General features: G+C 40.4%; 1 protein-coding gene across 2 annotated transcripts in view; it reads right to left on the bottom strand.

Annotated features, from left to right (window-relative positions):
* Positions 1–608: 608 nt before the first annotated feature.
* The window catches only part of DHRS9 (dehydrogenase/reductase 9), a 30098-nt gene continuing 14357 nt past the window's right edge, over positions 609–16349 (bottom strand). For both annotated transcript variants that reach the window (XM_035896246.1, XM_009640757.2), the window contains 4 exons: positions 6078–6425; positions 4169–4427; positions 2954–3117; positions 609–2087 (listed from right to left, as the gene is read on the bottom strand). In XM_035896246.1, the coding sequence (XP_035752139.1) occupies positions 1861–2087; positions 2954–3117; positions 4169–4427; positions 6078–6396 (969 nt within the window). In that variant the 5' untranslated portion in view covers positions 6397–6425 and the 3' untranslated portion in view covers positions 609–1860. The remainder of the gene's footprint in view (positions 2088–2953; positions 3118–4168; positions 4428–6077; positions 6426–16349) is intronic.

Raw genomic sequence — 16349 nt, 5'->3', positions numbered from 1 at the left:
CTACTACAGCAATGCCATCAATACCTCAGTAAGAGTAGCCAGTTGAGAGGTATTCACCTCAAACCTGCTCTAAAAGGAATAGCTTATTGTCCTGGTTTTGGCTAGGAAAATTTTCTTCCTAGTAGCTGTCATACTGCTGTGTTTTGGATTTAGTATGAGAACAATGTTGATAACACATTGATATTTTAGTTGTTGCTAAGTAGTGTTTATAGCAGTCAAGGACTTTCCAGCTTCCCATGCTCTGCCAGGGGCACAAGAAGCTGTGAGGGGGCACAGCAAAGACAGCTGACCCAAACTGGCCAAAGGAGTATTCCATACCATATGACGTCATGCTTAGTACATAAAATGGGGGGAATTTGCCCGGGGGCAGACGTTGCTGCTCAGGGGCAGGCTGGGCGTCGGTCAGCGGGTGGTGAGCAATTGCACTGTGCGTCACTCGTTTTGTATATTCTCTTATCATTATTATTATTACTAGCTTCTCTTCCTCAGCTGTTTTATTAAACTGTCTTTATCTCAACCCAAAGGTTTTACTTTCCCCCTTCTCCCCCTCCCAATTCTCTCCCCCATCCCACTGGGTGGGGGAAGAGTGTGAGTGAGCGGCTGCATGGTGCTTAATTGCCAGCTGGGATTAAACCATGATGCTTATTCAGATAACTGAGATATAAATCAAATGATCCCACTAAAGCCTAAGCATAAGCTGCACTGAGAAAAGTAGAATTGATGTTTTGCAAGCTCCATAGAAACTAAACTGAAACCCAGCACTATTTGGATAGCCACTGGGTAACTTGCTCTGTAGCTCGATCATGTCATAGCAAATTCACCAGCATGAGGAAAGCATTTGCTTCATTACTGAATAGTTTCCATGGCAGTGGGAAATGGCTTCCTGAGCAATGTGTAGTTACAGACTCAACGTGGGGTCTCTGCAGTTCTCAACCACTTTGCCATGATTAATTCCAGTGGAGCTGGGTCTTAACAGGCACTTGTGTCAGGAATTGAACAAGAGCAGCGCCTCTCCACAGGAATTACTCAGCATCTCACAAAACACAGGGCTATTATTTTTATGCCAAGAAATAGCTCCCAGACTTGAAGTCTTGCAAGCTCAGCTTTTTTTTTTTTTTTTTTTTTTTTTTTTTAATAAAAAGCCCCCTTAGCTCTTCACTACTTTAACTGCGGGTATTGGGCCCCTGTAATTGGATCCACAGTCTACGTTTGTAGCTATGGATCCTTTACAACAGGTGGGTAGAGCTGAACTTTAGAGATCCTCAAGATTTAGCATGCTGACCAGGAAAATGCCTCACCTAAGCCTTGCAAGGTCCTGTGAGTAGGAAGGTGTATGAATCCCAACCAGCTCAATGACTCAGGCACTTTATTTTGCTCTCTCTCCAGTTAGGACTATGAAGGAAAGGCAACCACAGTTTTCTTGGCCTCAAAACTGAATGGGGATGACTGCTAAAGAAAGCAGCATCAGGAAGAGGATTTTCTGCCTTTCTTCCTAGTTTACATTGCAAGAGTTCACTTCTCTCAGAGGAAGGCCCTGTTTCCATTGCCTCCTCTGCCTGACATGACCAAACTCTTCCTGCTGGGGACTTAAAGCCAGAATCTTCCCTATTTTCCTGGGATACTTTTGTCTTATGGATCTTTGTGAAAAGTGAAGCCTTCAAGGGTTCTCAAACTGAGCACCTTAAAGGAAAATGAAATAATGTAGTGGATTTTTTAATAGTAGCAGGTATTGGACAAATAGATGTATTAATTACATTTCTAGGGAATGTGTGTATATTTCATGCATTGTTTGTATCATGTATAAAGGGCAGATCTTATAGAATCAGCCTTGTCTGTGATGGGGGATATATTAGCAAATATTTACTTTGCATGGGAAAACGCAAGCTCTACTCTGTTCCGTAGCAGTAGGAAGTCTTGTATAACTGCTGGCATTCTTGAGAGGGGACTCCAAAACAACTTAGCATCCTGCCCGACAACGTAATGGGCACGTGGGTGGAGGCTTGTTAAGGCATGTTCCATGCACTGAACAACTGGTGAAATGTCCTTGTTAAGACAGATCTTGGACAGCTTTTCCTTCTTTGCTGCATCTGTAAAGCTCAAAAAAAGAAGATCATTTAGTGACAGCCAGGCAGGGTGACTTTAACTCTTCCCCAACACTGATCTGTGCAACTTCACTAAGGAGCTGGTATTTCTTGTTTCTCCCTACACAAGAATTTGTAGCAGTTTCTGGGGACCAAGACCCCATCCATAATGACCTTGTAATATAGTTGACCCCAAGAACAGTCTAGTTACCCTTAATTGTGGAAGAGTTATGGCAAAACCAGGCCTGTATGGTCTGAGGACAAGCAACCAGCATTGACAGTAGCTCAGAATAAACATAACTATATGAGGCAAAGGGAAACAGAAATGCTGAAGTTGTAAATGAGTCTCTTGTAGTAAGGAAATAGCTTTGTGGGAAGTTGTGAAACACAATTGTAAAGAAATTTGAGGGACAAGAAAGTCCAAGGATCAAAACACAAGCAGCTCCTGTTCAAGCAGGCTTAGCAAGTGTCTGTCAGATAGGTCCTAAATGGCTTCATCACCACTGGGGCTAGTAGAAGCAAAGGGAATCGTTCCCTTTTTGATTACTAAATAAATAAACAATAATGACAGAAAAACACATCGAGCACATTGATTACATCATCGGATAAAAGTTTTTCTGTTTGGGAGTTTGCTCAAAAGCTTCATGGCAACACGAATAATTAATCTTTAACTGAGATTTGAATAAAGCTTCCCAGAGCAAGTCTTTTGTGCAGATAGTCATACTGTGATACAGATACATTTGAAGAGTAACTTTGCATCACAGTCTTTCCAAAAAGTCAGAACGATTAGAAGATAAAATGCTACTTTACAAGTCTTTCTCAGCAAGAAATGCATTGCTTCTTTTGACACAGATGTCTGGAAATTGCCTCACCTTTCTGAAAATACTCTTCTCCATATTGCTTTTTAATATCAGGGGGAAGCTTATTCCAAATATCCTCCTTCTCTTTCAAAACCCTTGCTGGATCGGATAATGCTGTTTTGAACAGTCCAGGTTGAATGCAACAAACCTTAACTCCGAAAGCTTTCATATCTCTCCTGCAAAGACAGCCCAATGATTTAATTGCATTAGACATTATTATTAATACTGTGGGATTTTTTTTTCTGTACTAACGCTTTTCTTTCTGTCTTTACATGGCACACCGGCACACAAATACTGTGAGGTTCGTTCATGGTTGTGTAACTTTCAGCTTGTTATCCCTAAATGAAAGAGGAATGAACTATCTTACCTGCTTCACCAAGTGAGAGCGGGCATGGGCACTGACAGTGCAGTAGCTGGCATAGTGTATTTCACATCCTAGTTCTCCTTGCAGAGCTTGTTAGTTATCTGACTTGTCTGTAAGACTGTCTGGCTGCCTAAATGCACGTATATAGAGCCATTTTACATGTCTTAGGGAACACCTCAGCTTCTGGCTGATGCTCCACATTGGTACAGTTCCTCTGGCCCCATCTTGTATCTGTCAGCCCTGTGTGAGTGTCTCAGTATTCTGAAATAGCACTGTGTTTAGGCACACATATCGCTCCCTGTCTGTGCTACAAGAAGAAGCCATGGTGATCCCCTGCATTAGTTTGCTATGTTCTCTAGATCTCTCTAGTGATAATGGTATAATTAAGAGAAGATACTTTGGAGAACAAAGCTTAGACAAAAGTTACTATCATGCAATAACTCATGGTATGTGGGGGTTTTTTGGATGGGTGGCTGCTGGAAGTTTCTGGGTGCACTTTTCAATTAGGAGAATTAGGTTCATATTTCAAAGACATCTCAGTTCCCTCGAGTGGAGCTTCCTCTACAATAGGCCTCTGTGCACACTAAGATAGGTTAGTTGTGAATCTATGAGAGTACCAACTGTGCTTCAATAAGACTTGAGGACAGCTTGTGTGCCCGGCAGCCTTTGTACAGTTTTAGAAGTGGCATAGTCTGTGTTGAGCAAAAGAACTTTTAAGAAGAATTAGTCCAAAGTGTCTAATGTTTTTCAATTTTATACCAAGTGCCAGGATTGTAAATCATCTACTGTTCTGCATGTGCCAGTTTTTAGCTGGTACCTTAGGGAAAAAAAAGAGCGGTCTTTTCTCATAGTGAGTGTTATACCTTAAGCTGTCATTAAATCCTTCTACCCCAAACTTTGAAGCAAAATAGCCTCCACCACTGAATGCTAGGCGGCCTCCAACACTGGATACATTTACTATCCTTCCTTTTGCTTTTTTTATCAAGGGAAGCATATTTATTGTAACATTTATGAGTCCGATTAAGTTAACTTCAATTGGTTCTCTGAAGTGCTCAATATCCAACCAGTCTGTAGGAGCTGATGGCCCCATAATCCCAGCATTATTGACAAGTCCCCAGAGACCTGTAGGGACAAAAAGAAGAAAGTCAGGAAGCAAATTCTCACCAAATTTGTCAGATTAATTGAGCTGGGTGAGACTTCACAGAAAGTCAGTGAGGGATCAAGACAGCAATGAAGATTTGGAGGAATTGCTTGAGAATGTCCTGTAGTGTTCAGCTTTACTCTCAGTGTCCAGGTTTTATCACCATGCTTTCCATCACCCTTTGTGTAGTCTTCCCCCTGCCACAGCATTTTGGCTAGGGGCTGGTGTTGGCTTTTTGTTGGAGAAGGGGCAGTAGAGGAAGGCCAGGTATGGCAAAGAATATTGGGTAACAGGAAATGGGTAAGAAATAGACGTGGTCCTTGGTACAAGTAGAGTGTGCTGAGAGACAGGTAAGCATGCCCTGGTTCTGAGATGGGTGAGATGCCAGGACAATAAAGAACAGCTCTTGATAACAAAAAAAAAATAAATTAAAAATATCCTTCTCAGAGGTTTGAAAACAAGATGGGAACTGTGTGACAGAGAAGGCTTTCACTATCCTTTTTCCCCACACTGATGTTTTTGTTGTAGCAGAGAACTTATGCCTCACATTGACTGACATGCCCCAGCTAGAAATGGGAAGGATTTTTTTTAAATAAACAGCCAACTCCAAAAAATGAGGTGGAGGCAGGGAAAAACCACTAGACTGATCTGAAAAAATTTCTGAGCCCTCAGAAGTGGGAGGGGAAAACACAAAAATGTAAAACCCATTCTCTTGTATCAGCTGTTAGAGTTGTGTGAATGAATATTTCTGCTGGTCTGACCTTGCTCAGTTTTTCTTGGGGAAAAAAATCACTTTTGGCCTGAAACCAAGCACAGTTTCAAATAAAGGTGATTTGGCAAGTTATAAACAATTTGATGAAGAGAGGAGAGGTAAAATGGAGATTGGAATTTAGCATTAAGTATAATTGGTACTATGGCACATCATAATAGACCAGATTTAGACTCAAAGTTAGCAGAATCCAGCCCATAGGATCTTGGGCCTTTGTAAACTCTACTGCAATACCACTCCTACTGAAATCAGCTAGCATCAGTAATGGCAGCAGCATCTTGTCTTGCACAACTTGTTGGGTCAGAGATATGGTATTTTTCTATTTTTCAGATGGTCTGCAAGCAACATTCCAAAATAGCTAAGTTCAGATTTATTCAATAGAGTTCATATGTAATTTTTGCTTTTGATAGAATGAATGATTACTTATAGGTAATTTATTACAGGTATTCAATTTGTAAAATAAAAACTCTTTAAGGTTGTTAAGTGGAATTTATTTAATTTGTTCCCTAGCTGGGTAACACAGCATGGGAAGTGCTGAGCACTCATGCCATAACCCAGATATGCACGTGAGTGCAAACAGTCCCAACCAAGGTTCCAGGAACTGGATTCCTGTTCTGACAATGATGTATTGATAAGACTGGCTTTTTGAGCACATTCCCACATATTTACCTATCACTAACTAGATGTATAAAACACCTCTCTAGTGAGATCTTCCATGTTTCTGGAAGGTGACAAGACATCCACACACACTTGTCAAACATCAATTAAAATAAGCTGTGAATGTAGCATGGTATTTTTGGGAAAACTTGCTTTTTTGTTTTTTAATTTATTTTTTTTTAAAGACAGGTATCCTGGTACTCACCTTCTGACTGAACTTCAGCTTTGACCCATGCAGCCACTTTCTTAACACTGTCTGAATCTCTTACATCTAGCAGCACTGTCTGAAGCTGCTTCGAGGTCACAGCTTTTAGCTCTTTGGCTCCTGCTTCAGTCAGACAACTGGCAAAAACACGGAATCCCTTTTTATCAAAAACCTTTGCTGCCATATTTCCAAATCCTGTGTCACATCCAGTGATGAATATGTATTTTCCAGTGAGATTTTCAACCTTCATCCTGTCTCTTGCCCTCCAGTGCCACCACAGAGAGATGATGCCAAGAAAGAGTAATATATAGAGAAGCATTTTTACCGAAGTCTTCTGGACACGTTCTCCTACAATGAAAACAAAAAGAAAGAAGGGATTGTTAGTTGGTTGGGTTTTTTCTTTTTTTCTTGAGTTGGCTAACTGCAACTATTCAGAGAAGCAGGCACAATTCAAAGCAGTGGCCTTCTTATGCTGAAACAAATAAAAAAAATCCTTCGAGCAGAAATGATAACTGGAGATACATTATAATAAGGTTACAAAGAATAATGCATATTAGGCTACTGCTGCCAGGTCAGTAAGCTCCCATTGAGCATATATGGGAGAAACGCTGACTGGAAGTGTACCAAAAATGAAGTATTTGCATGGAAACCAACACAAATGTCTGACCTTAGTGTTACTTCACAGCATATTGAAGAACAAGACTGGGAGCAGATGGCAACAAAAGGTCAAACCAGATCAGCAGGATCCAGAACCTTTCTCGTTACTGTGGATACTTAAGCAATACTAGCCAGGAAAAATTATTTACTCTATTTTACTAAACCCTTTTGCTGTCAGTGCCAGACTCTCAAGGAAGAGGGTAGCAAGTACTTCCACTTTGCCTCTCAGGAAGTAAATTCCCACCAGCCAGGCCGTGGGACTGTGCATGTGGTCCCTGAGCATAGGAAGGAGGGTGCAGGTTGGAGCACTTCACCTGCTGGAGTGAAGCTCAGGCAGTGTGACAACATCAGTACTGCAAAATATGTTTGTGAAGAGCCTGCATATCTGGGATTATACTCCAATTGACTTAATAGTGAACTTAATAAGTAACTATTTTTGATGGATGACATTCGGCTTAGAGAAAACAATTCAGTTATACTTCCACATGAGCGCTCATGGCCCGGAAAACAGGAGATGCCTAATGCAATCAACTAAAAAAAGAATTCTAAATAGACATAAAGGAGTAAAGATCTTTTTAGAGATTGCTTACAGACAATCCATCTCTGCAGGGCAAGATGCAGTATAGTTGCATTTACTATTGCCAAATTCTCCTCTGGCAAAACTTAATTTAAAAGGAAATTGCAAACACCTGACATGTTTTTAAGCATCATAATAGGAACAGGAACACTGCTTCTATTTTCTACATGTAGAACTGCTTTCTGCTCTGACATGACAGGTTCAATATAGCCCCATTTTTATTGCAAGCCCTGTGGCTGCTCATGGTGCTTATTTACATAAATATGCTGTATGTGTGCTTACATACATAAGGTGCTGGTGAAATGCAGCTTCTTGTGTGGGCTGGAAGTTACCCAGGGTGTTGCTAAAGTTGCAATGCAGAGATGCTAGTTTTTGTTGCTTAACTTCCTCTGCAGCATCAGTAATGAAGAAAGTATGAAGAAGTGATTAGGTAAGTGCCCTCCCCATGTAGTATTTCATGGTTCCTTTGTTAAGACAAGGAATTTTTTTCCCTCAGCATATGCATGCACACATGGCAGACTCAGCACAGTGGCTGGCTTTCCTTCTCCTGCGACCCTTATTAACATTACCATTCTCTTTATAAAATCCCTTGCTCCTCTTGGAGTTACCATATTCCTTCACAGCTTTTCTTTACCTGCAGCTGAGTAACAGTCCAGGCAGTCCCTAGCTGTTACACGTCAGAGCCAGGGCCAGGCTTGCTCCCGGAGGCTGTGTGCAGACGTGCCCTCCTTGGCAGGAAAGCACTGTGTTTCCCTGCCACTCCTGCCCTCCCACACCTACCTGCCCCTGGACCTCAGCCATGCCTGATAGCTGCACCTCGTGCATGCTAAAGCCTCCGCAGGGTCTGGCCACAGCAGTAAACGGGGGGCCCAGGGATGGAGAAGGTTTGAGAAGAGCCCCTCCAGAGAAGGAAGAGGCAGAACTGTGTTTCATCACACCCTACTTCAATTATAAAGTGGATATAAACTATAACTAGTAAATTAACATAAGTAAAACAGAATTTTGGCCTGATCTGTAATCTGGTCAATTAATAAAAATAAAAGCCAATTCAGCCTGACTGAGGGAAAAGGCTCACCTAGGCCTGTTTTTGCCATGGCAAAAGGCACATCTACAAACATGGGACTTGGGTGAACATGGTTAACTTCTGGTCCCTGTGATCTTTAATCAATGGGTCAGTGGGCCTTTATATCAAATTAATAAAGTGCTGAAATGAAAAGGTTTTCAGTTAGAGTGCTTTGTGCAGGCTGCATTTCCAACTCCAGCCTGCCAGGGAGACTGACAGGTCCAGCACCTGCCCACAGTGGCTCGCCTCTGCAGTGTAAAAATTGACCTCAAATTTTTTATAGGGGCCACAACAATGGCTTATCAAGCACAGATATATTTTCCTCTAGTTTTCAGGATGAAGAGTGAGAAGAGGCACTCAGTCGGAAGCCCCAAAGGTTTTTGAGTGGTGGCATTTGAGAGTAATTGCAAAAGCAGAGGCGCAGGAGACAGGCAGGCTCACATGGGCATGCCACCTTCTGACAGGAATAGGCAAGGTGACCGAGGGGCCAGTTGCCCAGTGGGTGGGGCAGGCGCTCTGAGAGATGTCTTTTTTAAAGGACTTTTTTTTATTTTAGCACACTGAGTCAGTTAATTTTTATATAAAAGTTATAGTTTGCATTTAAAATTTACTTTTTGGGTTTGGTTTTTTGTTTTGTTTTTTAGAAGTGTTGTTGCTATCTCTGCTATTTTTATTTGCACAAGTGTGTGGAATGGAGAAAAAATCCTGACTGGCTGCCAGACTTGGGTAGGATCAACGGGATAAGTGAATGCTTGTCCTGCTTCTGGTCCTTTCCAAGAACAGATGGTGAGAGGCTAACTATAGAAACAAGGCGAGTAACTAGAGGTAAGTCCTGTGCTGCCTACCTCCCAGCCTCCCTGCTGGACCCACTCCAGACAGTACTTTGCAGTTTCAGCGTAGCTTATTTCTGTGACCAAGAAATAAATACACCATGACTATGTCCCTGATTGTGATTTAGACTGTGGGAGAATAAATAAGTGTGTTTCTTTGTGCTAGCCTCCCACCTGGAGTTACCTGCTCCCAACAATCACCGACTTGGACTTTTTACTTTCCATAACAAGAGAAAGGAACAGAAATGTCTCCATTGTGCCCAGAGGTACTTTCCTTATTTCACTGTAAGGGAAGTATCTGCTCTTACCCATTTCTCCTTTAGGTTGGAAAAGACCTTTAAGATCATCAAGTCCAACTGTTAACCTAGTGCTGCCAAGTCCACCACTAAACCATGTGCCAAAGCACCACCACATCTATGTATTTTAAATACCTCCAGGGATGGGGGGCTCTACCACTTCCCTGGGCAGCCTGTTCCAATGCTTGACAACCCTTTCAGTGAAGAAATTTTTCCTAATATCCAATCTAAACCTCCTCTGGTGCAACTTGAGGCCATTTCCTCTTATCCTGTCACTTGTTACTTGGGAGAAGAGACTGAGACCCACCTGGCTACAACCTCCTTTGAGGTAGCTGTAGAGGGCGAAATGATCTCCCCTCAGCCTCTTGTTCTCAATGCTAAACCACCCCAGTTCCCTCAGCCATTCCTCATGAGACTTGTGCTCCAGACCCCTCACCAGCTTTGTTGCCCTTCTCTGGACATGCTCCAGTGCCTCAATGTCCTTCTTGTAGTGAGGGGCCCAAAACTGAACACAGTATTTGAGGTGGAGCCTCACCAGTGCCAAGTACAGGCGGACAATCACTTCCCTGGTCCTGCTGGTCACGCTATTTCTGATACAAGCCAGGATGCCATTGGCCTTCTTGGCCACCTGGGCACACTGCTGGCTCATATTTAGCTGGCTGTTGACCACATCCTCTTCTGATGGTCAGCTTTCCAGACACTCTTCCCCAAGCCTGTAGTGTTGCACGGGGTTGTTGTGACCCAAGTACAGGACCCGGCACTTGGCCTTGTTGAACCTCATACAGTTGGCCTCAGCCCATTGATCCAGCTTGTCCAGGTCCCTCTGTAGAGCCTTCCTACCCTCAAGCAGATCAACATTCCTGCCCAACTTGGTGTTGTCTGCAAACTTACCTGAGGGTGTACTCAATCCCCTCATCCAGATCATTGATAAAGATATTAAACAGAACTGGCCCCAAAATGTAATTTGACTGCAAAAAAAAAGGAAATTGACTTCTTAACAATGTACAGCTTTTTGCTTGCAGCAAAAATGATAAAACCCAGGCATCAAAAGAGGAAATCTTGCTCTTAGGTGCAAAAAAGATTTCCGTGTAGAACTCCTGCTAAAGATCTTTGGAAAGGACAGTAACTTTTTCAAAAGTCATGCTGCGTTGAAGGAAATAATGTACATATGCACTTCATGGGATTAACATTCAATTTTTAATAACATAAATCACAAATCAGTAAGCTCAGTGTAAAATTCACTTTGCATTGGATGAAGTGAATACTAAGTCGTGTTTGTGTAAGCCCTGTGGTGCCACGAATGAAGACACAGCATGTGGGTACTTGCCAACCTGACCAACTGTGTGTGTGTACTGACCTTTCCTGTAACTTCCCACTCCTCCAGTCTCTGCCCTGATCAGAGTCCTGCAGAGGAGCTTGTTGTCTTCCAGCCCCATTTGATTGGTTTTGTCCTGTAGATACCTTTATAACTGTGATAACTTTTTTCAGATTAATTTCATAAACAGTATTTAACAGGTGATACTCCCAGAACAGATGTGGAAGTCGTCTGCCTAATAATTCAAGCTGCAAGCTGTATCTACTTTATTTCAAATGTCCCTTATCTTAAAACAGGGTACCAAAAGAAAGCTATAACTTGCTTTTATTTAGAGTTCACTTTAAGTTCACCTTACTATTTAGGTGAAAAAATTGTGATAGCATATGAGGCAAAATAACAAAAAGTATTTTCAAAAACTGGGAGAAATAAAGAAAAAGTGTTTTCCTTTGTTTTTCAAAGGATCAGAGGAGAGGAAGTTAAAGCATCATGCAGAAGCAGAAGTGTGCAGTATTGAGATCCGCCTTATACTGCTGACACTCTGAGATGCTATCACTGTAAGTGGCACACTTAAGATTATACCCAAGTGAAAAATCCAGTGTCTGGCTTCTTTACCCTGGAACCAGTGTACACTAGCTACAAAAATAAATTTGGCTATGAATGGTTAAAAAGTAAGTTAATGAACCATAAGAGCTGTCTGCTCAATGCCTTCTGTCAGACAAGAGAATCCAGACTGCTGTAATTGCATACAGACTTTAGTGCAAAACACAGAAACAACCTGGCCATCCGGAGTCTCAGCCTGCAGTACATGGCCATTTTGCTCCCGAAGAAGCTGTCAGGGGAGAACGAAGCAAAGCAGAGTGCTGCTCCACCACATAATTTTTCTTCCAGCCTTTCCACTCCTGTGCCCTGCACTGCAAGTAACTTTTTTTTTTTTCTTCTCTAGCTTTATGATGTGATGGACAAAACGATTAGCACTGTGACATTCTCTCAGATAGTGTTATTTGCAAAGCTCTGCTGTGTATGTTGGTATAGATGTAAACTTCTTTTTGCTAAGAAAATGGGAGAAGACACCTGGTTTATGTTTGGTTATGCTGTCACTGTGAACGCAGTAATGATGCTAAACAGGGAAAATGGAGTTCTGGTTAACTACATTTAATCATGATGCACTTCCATGCATGAGGAAAATGGAGGCTTTTGTGCATGGAAAAGTTGAAAGCACAGAAGATTTGAGGAGAGCTGACAGTCACTAAGATTAAGGCATTGCCTTTCTATCTTGTCCTATCAGTGAGGGCTCTCTATAGTGAGAACTGATTTCAGAGTAGAACTAAACCATGTTTGCCATTTCTCTCTAAACACTGTGGTGACATTGGCTGAGGTCATAGCATTGTCCTCACCTATGTCCCTTATTGAAAAATCCATGGAGGGCTCATGTCCAATGGGAATTCACTACTACTCAGGAGCTTCCAGGTTGTAAAATCTTTGTTTTAAAGGAAGAACGGTAAAATATTAGAAGCCATGGGGAGAGGGACAAGCTATGGGTTAGAAAACAAAGCTTTTGAGAAAGTTTTTAAGCTGAATTTAATTTAATCTCTGGACCAATTTTCATATTCTTCAGCTGATTTTGGTATTTACTGCAGGGACAGTAGTGTGCACTGAATTATTACATGGCTAATAATGTGATTCTATATTAATGCTGATAAAATAATGCTATAATAATCTCTTCCCGTGCATTCATTGTGAGGGTTTTTTTTCCAGAGAACCGCCTGGTCTCCTTCATGTATAATTGCTTTCCAAGTGCCCTGACTTTATGTTGTGAGATTGCATTAGTCAAATTTAAACCCTCCATTAGATGTCAGTGAACTGTAACCATTGTGACCACATGGTTATTGACCCAGGTGCAAATAGCCAATGCCCAATTCAAAGATTTCACTTCTGACAAATGGGTTAGAATAATGAAAACGTGATGGGAAATGGTTGGGTGCTTCACTGACTAATTGAACAGGATCCTTGCAATTTGTTCTATGATACATGATTTTTCACAGCCACGGGTGAGTAACAAATCTATCATGCTTAATGTTTCAGAGTTAACTGATGAAACTTCCTGAACTGAAAGGTACTTGTATTTTCCATTCAGAACAATTTAAGCTAAATGCTAATTTCCCTTTACACAGTTAGTGGTTTGTTTTGGGGTTTTTTGTTGGTTTTTTGTTGGTTTTTTTTACAGGACTGGTTGAAGAACAAGACATTCAAGTTCTATTTTGAAGCAAAAAGTCCTTCTGCATGTATGCTATCATTAATATCCGAGGAACGTAGTTTCAGAGAAAAATGAAGGATAGTGCTTTCAGGGCCAATTTTCATTTATTCCTCCCCCTCCCCCCCTTATGTTAAATAAATACCTGATCTGAATAAAGATGTGATTTAAAAATTTCAAATGGCTTTGGATCAGGTCCTAATGTTACTTCATTCTGTAGGATATGTTCCTTTGTTAGCATTTTCCAAGTATTACTTGTTTAATTCTGGATTTTGAGTTCCTTAAAGATTTTTGTCCAAAATGCAGCAGCCATAGCTTAATTGGCTAGAGTAAAATCCTATTTCACTTTAGTGCAGTTTCTGAGGTATTCTTTGCTCCTGGTTTGTATTTTGCACACACGGGAGTATATGGGATGATCTAATGCCTTCTATTATCTCTGATTTCTAATTCTAAATAATTTTTAATGCAGACATCAGCAACAGTATTTTCAAGATGTTGTAAGTGATTGCCAGTTAAACATTCAGACCCTGAAGAAGGTTATTTTCATATTCTAATACAGCATGCTAATCTGCTGTACTAATCTGTTTGTTGAGCTTTAGAAAATACAGGAAAAGTGTGTTTCCTTTCAAAAATGTGGGACAGTCACAATTTTATTGGAAAAATGACATAATTCCAGAAAGTTCAGCTCTAGCAAGTGTTTGTAACTAGTATCCTTATTCAAGTCTATCAATCAGTGGGCTTTTTTTTCTACTTTTCCTGTTATTTAAAACTGCATCAGCATTCAGGCTTAAAAAAAAAAGAGTTGCAAAATACATTTCATAGTGTTAAAATACAGTGTCAGAGCAAGCACTAAAATGAGACTTCCCAGCATGATGTTCTATACCGGCATTTAAAGGACAGATTGACTTTTACCGTGTTCCATTACAAAATTTTGTATAGATGTTACGATTGCAAAGTCAAATAACATGTAGCTGAAAGAGGGCAGGCAGAGAGAGTGGCTTTGCTTTGCTTTACTTTTGCCTTCTTCATCAATTTACAGTATGACATTATCCATCACCTTTCTGAAGCAGAAATGCAGTGGGGGTGGTTTTTTAACCACTTCATAGTTTTTCACTGGGAGCCACATTCAGTAATATGCTTTATACTTCTGTGAATTCGTAAACTGTTTTAAAGCTGCTGGAATGTGTGTATAAATACCACCCTTAAAGTTTAGCTATATTTTGATAGCAGAACAGGTAGGAACATTACTTCTTTACTCCAGCAGAACCCATTTTGTAATCCAGGTGACATTTCCAATTATACTAATTTCAGTGTAGAATCAGCAGTTTGTCTATTAGCTCAACTTTCTTCATACCATTCCATTACTTGTGTGCTAAACAGTGCAAAGCAGTCAGTACTAGAGCTAGAAGCAAATGATGGCTTCATGTTTAAGGACAAATTGCTAGTAAAATTACCATTGCGGTGAACTGCTTTTTGCAGAAGAAAAAATGAGTGTATGGTTGCAGTTGGTATCTTCTGGGCATTACTGATTCAGCCAATGATGCTTTAACCATTTGAACCAAAAATCTGAAAAGCTTTAACAAAGATACAAACATTGTGATTTGATTATTTTTCTTGTACTGGTGGCTTTCTTGGAAATGTATTAATTCGTGCTTTTTAGAACAATGTCATTCCTAAAAAACATCTACTTAAGGTAAAAAACCTGGCCAGCCTTAGGCCAATTGCTTGTTTAAGTTGTATTTTCCTTAGAATCACCTCACTGTGAAGGGGTCCCCAATCTGTGCTACCACTATCAAACTTATTTGTAAATGGAGCAAAAAGTCTGTGTTTTCAGATCTCTAGCTCCAACCTCACAACTGAATTGAGATATAAAAGAAAAAAAAATTGTCTTGAGAATGTGATCACTGACAAAACTGCCAAAAATGAGCTGGCTGAGGAACTTTATTTTTCTTAAGAAACTTCTGGAACTTTAGGATGATTTGAACAAACAGGTTTTGGAGAGCTTCTGTTTCAGACTATTTCAATCAATCAGACACCGCAAAAGAAAATAACTCTGTTTTCACTGAAGAAGTGAGTGAATTTTTTTTCTCCCACTTGGGGAAAATTGTCACTCTCATCTTCAGTGAAAATGTAATCTCAAGGGACTTAAAGCTGCCAGGAATATATGCTTGCTTTTTGGAGGAATCTATATTTATTTCCGTATAAACCGAATAATGTCATCTGGAAATTAAGCCCTTGTTAAATCCTCTTCCATATGCTTGATACAAATCCAGTGGAAGTGAAATTTAATGATTTGTAGAGAAGTCCTATGTGAAACAATAATACGTATGCGATGCTTTCTGGGCAGTTGCATGCTTTCTCTGTTACATAAAAGAGCAGAAAGAGAACTTGGAAATGTGCACATGGTGAAGATTTCAGCTGAGGAAGTACCATGGCTTGTTCAGTCCATTTGCCGTCTGTCTCAGAGAATGGAAAAATTATGATGAAGATTATAAATTTTTTCGCTGTATGTGGGGATGAGTTAAAAGCTCCTGTGATTTTATGTTGTGACTGGCCAGACATTTTGCTACTGCAGTGGTGATTTGGCTTTATGCATATACTTAAAGAGAGAATTTGGGTAACAATTTAGGGGGTCACAGAATGCGAGGGGGTCAGAATTTACTGAACAGGGGATGAATGAATTATCTCTGCTCATCAGAAACTTTTAGGCAAGAAAAACTAAGTCCATAGAGTAGCAATCAATGAATCAATGTGCAAATGAATGGATGTACGGAACGAAGTTCTGCAGAGGTCTGTCTCCAGTAATAATTAATCCAGTAATATTGATAATTATGCAGATTACACAATGGAGAACACCCTTATTAAATTCTATCATGACATAAAGGGAGGACAGACTACAGATATGCTGAAGAACAGGACTAGAAATAAAAATCCCCTTAAGAAACACATAAAATGGGCTGAAGAATATAAGTTGCTATTAAATATGGACAATGGCAGGCAGGATTAATCAACTGTAAAAACATAGTTTGGAAAGCAACTGGCTCGAACAAATTGTTTGCAAAAAAATTAGTGGCTTTGGTGGATTACAAACTGAATGTGAATCAACAATGTGATACTTCTGGTAAAAAAACAAATGTCTTACAGGGTTGCATAAACAAGACTATAATCTGTGAAATGTGAAATATGAAATAATCCTTCTCCTTTGCTCAGTGTTGGTAAGACTGGTGCTGTAGTGCTGTTATACACTCATCACTTCAAGAAAGATGTGCTAGAATCTGGAGGA

This window comes from Egretta garzetta, unplaced genomic scaffold (assembly GCF_000687185.1).
Source record: "Egretta garzetta isolate BGI_Z169 unplaced genomic scaffold, ASM68718v1 scaffold16, whole genome shotgun sequence".
Lineage (NCBI taxonomy): Eukaryota > Metazoa > Chordata > Aves > Pelecaniformes > Ardeidae > Egretta > Egretta garzetta.
This window is presented reverse-complemented; position numbering and strand designations above follow the sequence as displayed.